General features: G+C 40.2%; 2 protein-coding genes across 2 annotated transcripts; both read left to right on the forward strand.

The window, feature by feature from the left end:
• The first annotated feature begins 1,820 nt into the window (after window positions 1–1,820).
• On the forward strand, window positions 1,821–4,438 carry slc18a3a (solute carrier family 18 member 3a). The gene has a single exon (XM_042502184.1). It carries the CDS (start codon window positions 2,293–2,295, stop codon window positions 3,850–3,852), a length of 1,560 nt encoding a protein of 519 aa, XP_042358118.1. The 5' UTR covers window positions 1,821–2,292; the 3' UTR covers window positions 3,853–4,438.
• A 799-nt stretch (window positions 4,439–5,237) lies between these two features.
• chata (choline O-acetyltransferase a) lies at window positions 5,238–12,184 on the forward strand. The gene is made up of 15 exons (XM_042502183.1): window positions 5,238–5,281; window positions 5,616–5,729; window positions 6,109–6,300; window positions 6,617–6,735; window positions 7,267–7,320; window positions 7,413–7,593; window positions 8,260–8,437; window positions 8,524–8,693; window positions 9,236–9,336; window positions 9,454–9,582; window positions 9,669–9,791; window positions 9,884–10,025; window positions 10,201–10,263; window positions 10,360–10,497; window positions 11,559–12,184. Exons 2-15 carry the CDS (start codon window positions 5,652–5,654, stop codon window positions 11,988–11,990), a joined length of 2,100 nt encoding a protein of 699 aa, XP_042358117.1. The 5' UTR covers window positions 5,238–5,281; window positions 5,616–5,651; the 3' UTR covers window positions 11,991–12,184.
• Window positions 12,185–13,032: the final 848 nt, after the last annotated feature.

Here is a 13,032-nt window from a genome sequence, read left to right on the forward strand (position 1 = left end):
ACAACTAGCCTGACTCTCTCCAGCCTGATTGTATTCATAAAATCAATCGCCAATAAATTATGTTGTTGTGGAACAAATCAGCAGATTTTATTCTTTGTTTAGATATAGAATAAAATATTTAGGGGTAATTTGGTCCAGTAGGTTCCTTTTAATTTTTCAAAGCTTCCTTGACAAATTCATTCTTCCTCCACTAGATGTCAATACTGCTCTGTCTCAGGTTTTCGGTCTGATCATTAATCTGTAGCCCACTGCAAAAGCTGATCATTTAGTGTCATTAGTATATGTTATGTTAATAATTTTTATTTATTTATTCTGAAAACATACAGAAGCAGCTTAACCAACAAATGCAAAAAACAAGCTTTTTATTAATTCAGATTACTTAAACATTTCACAACCCCAATTTCCCTGCTTTAAAAATGTAACTATATCTTCTATATCTTGAAACAACGCTTCAAAAAATGTTGTCTTCAACTTAAATGGGTCAATTAAATTATCTAAAGACGCTGATGTGCATTTGAAATCAAATTTATTAACCCCGTTAGTAAATTGCTTTAGGGGAGTATAAATATTGGTGAGAGCTGCTGAAGCTTTTCTACACCGGAGGATGGCAGCGTCAAGCTATATTTAAATACCCAGTCCACGCGCTTCGTGTTGGTAAAAAAGCGGAACAATTGTGAACTCTTGAAGTTTTACTTAAAATATGATAGTAGGCTATATCTCTGGACGAAACTACAACGATATGTGTGTGACTTCGCAAGACTCTTTTAAATACTAAAGTTGTTTAAATAAAAAAGGAACAACAGGTCAACAGAATACATTTTTGTGCAAAAGAGCACATTTTGAAAGAAGAGTAAAAGGAAGCTGGCTAAAAAACTTGTTGGTTAATATTGTAGATCTGATAAGGATGAAATCATGTCAGTTGTGAGTACAGTTCGTTTTCCGAGATCTTTCAGACAAATGGAAAGCTTTTAATGCCACTGTGCAAGTACAGCGAAATTTAAAAGTGCTACTTCTGAATCAGTGCAAGTATTAAAAAATATAAACAACCGTGAAGATCTGATTCTGAAACGGTTCGTATAGAGTAGTAAAATGTTTCTTTTCCCTCTTTTGAAAAGCAAAATGATCGCAGAGAGCGAGAGAGAGAGAGAGAGAGGGAGACGGATCCTCCTTGTTGGATCCGACTTTCAGTTACACTTTAGCAGTGCAGTGTGTACGCGGGGGCTGAACCTAAACTCCCCTTGGCTCATCGCTGTCCGAAAAACACCCTTTAGATGCCAAACGCACCGACAGACTGTGTTAAATAATGAAAGCTAGAAGAATTAAAACATTTCACTTCAATTTCATCCCTTTTTAACCTCCTTAATGCGACATCGCCTCTCTGTGGAGCTGTCCACCGGAGTGTGGTGCTGAATCAGTTTTTATCAAGTTACACGGAAACCTGTGTGCATTGTTTTCTCTTTATAACAGCGGTTGTTCTAAATTCAAGTTTATTCATATTTTATTTTGTTACTGCGAGGAATTGCAGAGCTTTCGTAATTTATAGACACATCCACTTTCAGACTTAAATTATCAAATTCCACCTGAGCGTAATCAAGTGATGAGTATAGCATAAAGCGGCGCAAGCATCCTCGGCTCTGTCTTAAAGCAACTGGCTGGACATCAGCGCGCACCCGGGATTTTGTATTTAATTAGCACGAAAGATCTTCTGGAGAGCAGCAGGACTGTGCGTCACAGCCAGCAGCGAAGATGGGGGGGTGGAGGGGGGGCCTATGGGAGTCAACAAACTGCAGTGTGTGTATTCCTTCCACGGCCGACAAAACCAGTCCGGCTGATGTGAAATGATGACTTAGCTCACAGTGTTACAGGTGACTGGAGACAGCTAGGAGCGTCTTTGAGCCGAAGGGACGCGGCAGACGGACCAAAAACAGCAAGTGCGCTGATGAAGCCGGTACTGTGAGCTGTAGGTGAATCCCCCAACCTGCGAGTGCTGCCCGGGACCAGCGCGTCACCTGAATGACGGGATATGAGACAATGAAGCAACTAGGGACGACGGGGATAAAACGAGTCCAAGTCACGGGAGTGGAAAAGCGCGTGCAATGACGGACGGCGCAAGGGACAGAGAAGAGGTAACGCAGAGGGAAGTTATCTAGCTCATTAGTGAGGCTGGGAAAGAAAACTAAATAAAAGCCAGAACAGATGTGCCAAGCGTGTGTAATTCTGTAAACAAATCAACTGGGGGAAGCCGATTTTCTCACTGAAAAGACGAGACTTGAGCCGGAAAGGGAGAAAATCATGGAGCCGGAGGGGACCACAGAGGGACAAGCACCTAATTTGGCACAATCTGCCGCCTCCAAACTGTCCCAGATGGGCGAAAGAACTAAACAACTGGGCAATGTAATCCAAGACCCAGAGCGTCAGAAACGGATTATTCTAGTAATAGTCTGTATTGCACTTTTATTAGATAACATGCTTTACATGGTGATTGTGCCAATTATACCCGATTACCTTGAAGGGCTACAGAGAGAAGCGGATCATGCCCAAGTCGCTGCAGCGCACTCCAACTCCACTAACAGCACCATCCACAAAACACCAAAGGGGAACTTCGACCTACAGATTGGTGTCCTTTTTGCCTCCAAGGCAATCCTGCAGCTCCTGGTGAACCCTCTGAGTGGCACCTTTATAGACAGAGTCGGGTATGATATTCCACTTTTCATCGGTCTCAACGTCATGTTTCTGTCCACCCTAACTTTTGCTTTCGCTGAAAACTACGCGACTCTGTTCTTGGCGCGCAGCATGCAGGGCCTCGGCTCGGCTTTCGCGGACACAGCGGGGATCGCTCTGATCGCAGACAAGTTCACGGAGGAGACGGAGAGGAGCAAAGCGCTGGGTATTGCCTTAGCTTTCATTTCTTTTGGAAGTCTGGCGGCGCCCCCCTTTGGAGGGGTCCTCTATGAGTTCGCAGGGAAGCGAGTGCCCTTCCTGATCCTGGCCTGTATCTGCCTCACTGATGGCGTGCTGTGTCTGACTGTGCTGAAGCCCTTCTCGAACCGGGAGAGAGAAAACATGCCAGTGGGCACTCCCATATATAAATTGATGATGGATCCTTATATAGCTGTAGTGGCTGGTGCTCTGACAATTTGCAACATCCCTCTCGCCTTCCTTGAGCCCACCATCGCCAACTGGATGGAGGAAACCATGCATGCCAGCCAGTGGGAGATTGGCATGACATGGTTCCCTGCCTTCTTCCCTCACGTTTTAGGTGTTTATCTCACTGTCAAATTAGCAGCCAAGTACCCTCACCTTCAGTGGTTTTACGGGGCTATAGGTATGGTGTTCATAGGCGCAAGCTCGTGCACCGTGCCAGCCTGTAAAAACTTTGGAGAGCTCATGATCCCGCTGTGCGGAATCTGTTTTGGCATCGCCTTCGTAGACACGGCGCTCCTGCCAACACTGGGTTTTTTGGTGGATGTGCGACATGTGTCAGTGTATGGCAGCGTGTACGCCATCGCTGACATCTCCTACTGCGTGGCCTATGCCATGGGGCCCGTGGTGGCAGGACAGATAGTGCACGACCTGGGCTTTCCGCAGCTCAACTTAGGCATGGGCCTCGCAAATGTACTTTACGCACCGGCACTGCTTCTGCTGAAGAACGTAACGCAGATGAAGCCTTCATTCTCGGAGCGAAATATGCTCCTGGAGGATGGCCCAACGGGGCTGTATGACACGATAAAGATGGAGCAACGAGAGAAGAAGAGAAAGGGCTTGTGTACAACCATCGACGAGAATGGCATTGAAACTTTTGCGCAACGATCGTATTCAGAAGAGGAATCCTCAGGAGGAGAGTACGCGTAAAAGACATTTACCTGAGTGTGAAACTATAAAGTGCCCATGTAGAGTTGTGTGCATCTCATCCAATCCAATCAATTGCATAACACGATTAGGATTGTGTAACGACATAAATTATTTACTGCTCCTGGTGACAATTCCTTCGGGTGTTGTCAAGCCAAGCATCTTCAAGCTTTTGCAGTAGAAAGGCGCTCGCTCGTTCTTCTTAAAGTGAGATATCGTGAATGATTTGTTGAGATAAATGTCTATTCATTAACAGTATTTATCACTGTATCACACTCATATTCAGGGATTATGTGTAAATGTATTTTAACAAAAGAACAATTGTAACGTATGCGTCTTTCAATGTAACCTGTATTAATTTTTTTTTGCCAGAGTTGTGCTGCTAAACTCAATATGCAATACTGTGTGTGTCACACAACGCTGTTAGAGAGATACAACCGATGGAAATGAAGTAAAATCTGCGTCTTGTTGTCTGATTATTTTGTTTATTTTTGAATAATGTACTTCTGGAATGCATAGCCTCATTGTGTGATCTGCGACTGTATATACATGTATATTCATGTACATAATTAAATCAATATTATGTGAATGAGACCGTTTATGGAAATTATTTATTTAGACAATTTATAAAATTAAACATTTATTTTTCCTGAGTGAATGAATCAACACTAATAAAATTATTATGACAATACAGTGGTACTTTGGTAAATTATGGTTATATTAATACTTTTTAAAAACTAACGCATTAATTTAAATCTCGAATACTAAACCTGATAAGGCCTACACTGATGTATTTTGTGATAGTTATTCATTTTAAGGAAACTTCTCTGAACTAAATTTTTTTAAAAAAGTTTTGGAACAAATTATAATAGTAATTTCACGATTATCCGGAGCTTAATACTGTGTATAAACTCAACAGTTTGTCAAAGCACCCGCAGTCCTCTTAAATGCAAATCTTTGCATATAATATTAAATATAGCCTACACAACGCCAATTAAGTCCGTCAAGTGCACTGAGGTGGAAGAAATGTATGCGCACAAACTGCTCAACGCAAAGTGCTATAAATTCGGAAAGCCAAAGGAAGAAGTCCGTGTTGTTCGGCGCAGCGTGTGAGCATCTCAGGCTTTCAGTCGGTGTCTAAATAAGGTGGGCTGAAGATGCGAAGTGCCAAATAAACTTCTCGGCGAATAGCAGGACTTCTGGGAGGAGCCTGGCAGCCAGGAGGGTGAGGTACCCTGTCAGCATCTCTCCTGAGCCAGCGAGGGAGTTGCGCTCTTGCCATGCTGGGGATTCAAAGGTGCTCAAAATGACGAAAGGACCAAAGTGGTGAAATTTAAAAGAAATTCCGCCAGAAATGGATTCAAGTCTAAATGGATAAACTCGTTGCTTGAGACCCAGGACGGGTGGGATTGTTTTGTTTTTTTCCTCTACGGTGAGTAAAACATTTCATTTTATTGTGATGGTTTATTTCAGTTTGGTAAATATAATGTTATTTATGGCCACTTGTTGACATGAAATGCGCAATTTTGTAAAACAATTTTGAAAAGATTGTTGCATGTGAACATCTTCCAACGTGCGCATTCTTGTATTTTTTGGCATGAAAGTGACACATTTTATTTATGAAGCACCATTGTCCCAAGTATTCTTACAGTGGCGCAATGTTTAATGGCGACTGCTGTTCCTTAAACCGTCACAGAGACTGACAGTAATTTTTAAGCGTTTTTACTTTTAACTGGTTGCTGATATCATTTTATTTGTGGACACAGAGACTGTCTCAAAGGCTGCTCTTCTGCACCGTCAACATGCCAGTTCTGGACCAAGAGCCCTCCAAAGATTTAGGGGGCGGAGATGTAAATATATTTTTGATATCTACTAAATGTGTATAGAGTCTATTTTACTAGAATAAGCACAGGAGATTAGTTTGCAACGTCAAAAAAATCAAATTGAAGTAAAGAATATTATTAAAATTGAGACATGAGAGTGACTTAGGATATCAGTGTATGGTATTTTAAAAGAACAATTAATTTGCTTTAACATTACTTAATTTTTTTTGTTATTGTGAGTCAAGAGAAGTGAATTATTTTTAATTTTGGCAATACATTCTTAAATGAAAAAGTCCAACTAGAGTGAATTGTTAGTCATTCAAAATATCTTTCTAACAAATTATACTTATATAAAAGATATAATACATGTGACAGAGGAGAGTTATGAGTTTTCGCACGTTTAAAATTTAGTTTGTTCTTTCCTCACAATGCTCAGGGTCTTCCTAAGCTGCCACTTCCTGCCCTGAAAGACACACTGGACATGTACCTGAGATGCATGAAACACCTGCTCACAGAGGAACAGTTCAACAAGACCCAAAATGTGGTGAAGCAGTTTGGAGCCCCTGGAGGAGTGGGGGAGCTACTACAGAGCAAACTCATGGAGAGGAGGGAGAACAAGGCAAACTGGGTAAATAAAATTCAAACAGCTATGATGTGTGCAAGTCATTTAAAATCCCCAAATAAACTGTTTTCAGCTGGTGACACTATAAGCAGCACAATGAGATCCACTTGTTCATTTATTTTAAAGCTCAAAGTAAAAACATTAAGGGTCAACTGGTAATTTCATATTTTTTTATATGAATTTTATCTATAATTTATAAACACATCTAAACAGAATTTTGTGGGACCATATATCAAATTATAAATCTTTTTTTTTTTTTTTTTTTGTAGACCTACTGATATAAACAAAGCCTTAAAGCCAATCCCTGTATGTCTGACTTTAGGTGTATGAGTACTGGCTGAATGACATGTACCTGAACAACAGACTGGCTCTGCCTGTCAACTCCAGTCCTGTGATGGTCTTCCCACAGCAGAACTTCAGGGCTCCCATCGACTCTTTACGGTACGACACACTGCACAACAGAGACACATGAATCATGAAAATCATCACAGGACGGGATATGAAAGTATATTTTTGCCCAGCAGTGTCTCTTATCAACCATCGTCTACAACAAATACTGTAAATGAACAAACTAATTGCCATAAATTGTAAGAATCAAAGAGCCACTACTTGACACATCATTTCTGATTATTACAGTGTGGAGACTTGAGAAATGACAGTGAACTGTATAAATGACTCAGGCTGATCGATTATCGCAAATTGAACACTTCTTTGCTTCACATTGACAAATAGGGTCATTACCCAGAACACCTTGAGGGCTGACAGGCCAGGCTGCTGTTGGCAAGGTTAACAGGCAATGAGGGGTGTGGTTTGTTTAACATGGTATTGATCTCCTTAACTAGATGATTAACATACTGCATTTATACTTGAGTTTAAATAAAGAACAGGAGTAAATGCAGAGAGTTATAACCTCAAGTACACAGTATGAGGTTGACCCCAAGAATTTTCTAATGTGAAGTTTTTCTCTCCTAGGTTTGCTGCACACTTAATTTCTGGAGTTTTGGAGTACAAGACTCTTCTTGATTCGTAAGTTAATGTACAACTAGAGTTTGATGGTCTTCACATGTGGTTCATGTGTAAATAAAAGACCTGACAAAGTTGTGCATGTTTGTGTTTAGACATTCCCTGCCTGTGGACTATGCTCGGGGCCAGCTGGCTGGAACCCCTCTGTGTATGGAGCAGTACTATCGCCTGTTTACTTCCTACCGCCTACCGGGGCCTGACAGGGACACACTGGTGGCACAGGAGAGCAGCGTGATGCCAGAACCTGAACACATTATCGTGGCTTGTAAAAACCAGGTTAGACACAGCAAAAAAAAAAAGACAAGATGCCTTTACCTAGTTTGACCAAGATCAAATTACTTGTTCTTTCTGGGGCTTTCAATCACTACACATGGTCATCATCGGCAGATAGTTTGCCTAATTGTCATTGAGATGGATCAGTTGACGTGTGAGCTCAGCTCTTTCACAACCTCTCATCTGTGTTGCCTTATAATTTAAGATTGAAAATGAATTCTTAGGTTAAGAAATAGCAGTTTGACAAAACAATCCTAACTAAGGCAACACTTGCAGGCTTTTTTGGGAGGTTTCTACCATACAACATGAACTTCCACATTTTACCTTTGAGCTAACACAGATGAGAAGTCCTGAAAATGTCTGAATGTTTGATCACACGTCTTGCTCTTTGGACTTTGTTGTAGCAATGTTGACTTGCTTTCAACTCTCAGTAACTACTGTTGGCATAACTGATAGAAATAGTCATCAGAACTATTGAGACTAAAGCTGTAATACACCTTAATTATCCTTTAAGTCTCTGATGCACTTCACTAAGCGCATTCCACCAGATATTCCCCCATGTCCCTAAAACAATTCACCTATGTGCTTCAGCATGCAGTACAAATTTACAGCTAATATTAAGGATGAGTGCATTGAATCAGCTTGTTCTGAATGTGAAACTCTGTCTAGTTCTTTGTGTTGGATGTGGTGATCAACTTCCGCCGACTGAATGAAAGAGACCTGTTGACTCAGCTGGAGAAAATCGCCAGGATGGCCGACAGTGAAGAAGAGCGACTCCCACCTATTGGTCTCCTCACTTCAGATGGACGGACAGAGTGGGCCAAGTCTCGCGGTGTACTAATGAGAGGTATGAGACCAAGTCAGGTGGATCTCAATGTTTTCAAGTCTATCTGTCCCACTAAATTGACTTTTCTCTGCTGTATTATGCCCTAGAGTCTACTAACAGGGACTCTCTGGACATGATTGAGCGTTGTCTGTGTCTCGTGTGTCTGGATGACGCCACTGGGCCCGAGCAAAGTGACACAACACGTGCCATGTTGATGCTGCACGGCGGAGGAGTGGCCAAGAATGGAGGCAACCGATGGTACGACAAGCCAATGCAGGTTAGTGAGCACAGGAAGCTAATAAGGCTACTTTAATGTCTGTTTCTTTTACTTATTGCACAGTGTGCCCTGATTTTTTTAAAAGAAAGAAAGAATGAAGTGAGGATGAAGGGTATGTAGATTACTGAGGGATGCTCTATTTCCTTAATTAATGGGGGAAAGTGACATAGCTGAACAAATTTATGTTTCTCTTTCACAGTGCCAGTGGATGTAATTAGACAATCCCATGCCAAATTAACAATTTACATTTAAAGAAATTCTGACAGAAAGTGGACGTTCCCATTGGATTACAAGCTGTCAAACTGATGTCATTAGCATAGACTTTGATGGAGATGTTTTGATGAAGAATTCAGTTGGTTGGTTCTTCCCTAAATAATTTCTTCACTACAGGGTGTAACATGTGGATGACATGTATATGAAGGAACATGTAATTGCAGCACATAGCAGAATGCACAAGTATGGCAATGAAATTGAATCTTAGATAATCTAGCGTTGCAGTTAAACTCAAGAAAACCTCACTGACAATAGCAAGACTGTGTCAGTTTGTTGTAGGAGCGGACGGCTGCTGCGGAGTCGTGTGTGAACACTCGCCATTTGAGGGAATTGTCCTTGTGCAGTGCACAGAATATCTACTCAAATACATGTAAGAAATTAAATGTAAAATGTATGTTGTGATACTTGTTGGCACATGCTCAGAAAATCCAAATAAGACTATCCCACAAAACATGTCAAATTACATAATATTCCCATGTGACTTTAGGATTGGCAGCCCATCAAAGCTGGTCAGAGCTGCAAGTGTGAGTGAGCTGCCTGCACCACGCAGGCTCCGCTGGAAATGCACCCCAGAGATTCACAAACTGCTCGCTTCCTCTGCAGACAAACTACAGAGGTGTGTGCTTACGCTGATTTCTGTATGATCAAATAAATGGAAAAAATGCTTTTAGCTCATAGCAAGATTTATCTTTGTTTGCTCAGGCAGGTGAAAAATCTGGACATGAACGTCCACAAATTCCACAGTTACGGGAAAGAATTCATCAAGAAGCAGAAAATGAGTCCAGATGCCTACATCCAGGTCGCTCTTCAGCTGGCTTACTACCGGTAAGAAAAAGATGATTATAACAGGACTCTTTCTCATTCGCCACGATGACACAGAGCTAAAAGCAAGGTTTTCTCTTTGTGTGTCTCTCTAGATGTCACAGCAGACCAGTGGCAACCTATGAGAGTGCTTCCATACGACGTTTTCGGGAGGGCAGAGTGGACAACATCCGTTCAGCTACACCAGAAGCCCTGACGTTTGTCAAAGCAATGACTGATGGGAAACTGAGCACAAGTGTAAGATGTTAATCTTCAAATTAAATGAATGCTGCTGCAGAGTAAAACTTAGTTTGAAGAATTAAATTAGATTTTTACAGCTTTTTAGAGTGTTTATGTACTTAACCATAATAACTATGCTTACTGTAAATAAAAGGATTTAGTAGTTACTGATTCTCTGTTGTTTTCGTTTCAGGATGCAGAAAAGATGGAGATGTTACGAGGTGCAATAAGTGCACAGACAAAGTACACTATTCTGGTGACTATTCTCTCACCTTGTTAAGATTCATACTAAAATTTTGACTCTGCTTGTGAAAGAAAATATTATAACACATATACTTATTCTCCTCCCAAGGCTATTACAGGGATGGCAATAGACAATCACTTACTGGGACTACGTGAAATTGCACAAGAGCTGAAGATGGAGAAGCCGGAAATATTCAAAGACGAAGCCTATCTCATCAGTAATCAGTTCATTCTCTCTACAAGTCAGGTAATGATATCTGATTTTAAATGTTAAACTGAGGCTACATTTAACAGAAAATGTATTAAAGGGACAATCCACCAATTTTACACAGGTTTATTAGTCTCAAGGAGTGGTGTTCAGCCTGTGAGACAGTTGTATAACATCCTCTGTGGCTCTGCAGGGAGCTTCTAAAGTCTGAATGTCTGACATCAGCGTCACCGTCAGCGTCACAGTGGTTTTTGCTTGAGATGTAAAATTTGTAACAGAAAGCTTGAGCTCCAATTTGGAGGAGTGGGGTTTGAAAGAAGCCAGCTTTAAGATCTAAGAGGGCTCTAATGAAGGTAGAGGAGCAACATTTGATTACTGTCTATCAATTAATGTGCAGATTACTTTGTCGAATAATTGTTTGATCAATGAAAAATTATAGAAAAAATCACAATATCCCAGAGCACAAGGTGATGTTATTCAATGTCTTGCTTTGTTGTACCCACAGTATAGAATCCAAAAATAATCTATAATGTAAGAACAAGAATCTGAAACCATCACTTTTTTAGCATTTTTTCTGCTGCAACAAGCAGCTTTGTTGGCTGGTTAATAGTTAGTTAATAGGCATGTGTTTTCTTTTGATTAAATTATCAATTCATCATTTCATTTTTAAATGAAAGACACTGCTGGGGTGCATTAAGGTGAAGTGTTGAATCCAGCATTCTTGGAGCTTGACCCATAGTGACAAAAAGACAGGATGTCTCGGTCTCTGGTTTCGATTATTCTTTTCTGTTTCTTGTGAGTGGCCCAAGTTTATGAAAGTGCAATACTAAATCACTTCAGTATCCCTTTAATGTGCACTGTAAGCACATACCTATCTGGTTTCTACTAGTGGTTCTATACAGTAGAAACAAGAAAACAACACCAGAGAGATTAGTTTGTAATTAAATTCCTTTACTATAGTCAAAACTGCCCTTTGGTTTTTGTTTTTACAACTGGTGAACTCTCAATAATCTTGTCTCAACCTCACTACCTTCAGCAGTATTTGCTCACACTAGTAAGACTGTCAGTATTCAGTATTGGAGGATTTGTTCTTCCCTCAGGTTCCTACAACTGTTGAGATGTTCTGCTGCTACGGCCCCGTGGTTCCAAATGGATACGGAGCGTGCTACAACCCTCAGTCAGACCACATTATCTTCTCTGTGTCCAGTTTCTGCGAGAGCGCGCAGACGTGTTCGGCAGAATTTGTCAAGTCTCTGGAGCACGGACTCCTAGACATGAGGGATCTGTGCAATAAATGTAACTCCAGCTCCAATCCGAACCAGCAAAGACAGGGTCAGACGCTGGAGACGCACACACAAACAGACACAAACTGGCAGAGCAAAACACCGCAGAGACCAGTGGAACTGAGCAAGAACCAGCAAAAACTGCCACAGGTTCTGCTGAAGACACCAGAGCAGACTAAAGTGGAGGCTCAAACCCAGACGTCATCACAGGGAGAGGCACAAGCTCTGAAGAATGGACGTCAGTGGTAGGAAGTGAATATAGTGGTGGTGTAATTTTAAATGTGTGTAAAAATGTGTTCCTCGAGTCGTTCACAAAATATACACTGTAATTGTGAAACAAAATGTAACATAAAGCTGTTTGGTCGTACACTGTACTGTAAAATGTATGAAGTGCTTATGATAATCTAATGTACTTATTCTTAGAGAATATTAGAGGTGTTTGGTTCTTTTAGAGGACTCTTATTGTTGTAGTCACATATAAGAAATAATATCTAATACATGTCCACTGTATGAAGGTTTTAAAAAAAATCAAGCCAAATTTGAGCTTCTCATTGTTGTTTTGCACTAAATTGAGACAAATCAGCCAAAGAAATGAGTCAATTTCTCGTTTGTTGACGAGCAATCTGTGAGTCTGTGAATTATAAGAAATGGCTGATCATCTCACTATATACAAACTTGCAAATCGCATGCTGCTGTGATTTTCTGAAGATTAAGATACACTGTAAAACTAGAATCTTCTATGCAATTTGTGTTGTCTCATTAGTTGTGTCTCTTGTACCTATATGTATATATGTGGTATTACTTAAATGTCTGTTAAAAAAGTATCTTTTGATAAAACATTAAGGCATTAAGATTATAGTGTATTCTACATACTGGAAAAAACAACCGACCAAGAATTTAGAAGTTATACTGTTAAATTTACCGTTGAATGTTATATGTGATAAAAAAAACTGTGTATTTGTAAATTTGTGATCAGAATATATTTATTAATTTATTTATTTTTGTATCATATAAATTAATGTTCTACAAGGTAAATGTAAGCTTTAAAAGTAAGTATCTGAAACTTACCAACCAGAGGTGATCACTGTGTTTATTATTTTCTAAATATTGTATTTATAAAGGAACACTGAAGATTAAAAGAAAAAAAGTCAGATTATGACTTGTGTTCATTTTGCTGTTTAGTGTAGAGTTAGAGTAGATGAATATCAATATAATGTTTAAGCTTTATTTTTTTTTAAATTGACTCTAAATGTTTTGTGACTCACATATCCACTTACTGAAGCAACTGAGC

Source organism: Plectropomus leopardus, chromosome 15, assembly GCF_008729295.1.
Source record: "Plectropomus leopardus isolate mb chromosome 15, YSFRI_Pleo_2.0, whole genome shotgun sequence".
In the NCBI taxonomy this organism is placed as follows: Eukaryota; Metazoa; Chordata; class Actinopteri; order Perciformes; family Serranidae; genus Plectropomus; species Plectropomus leopardus.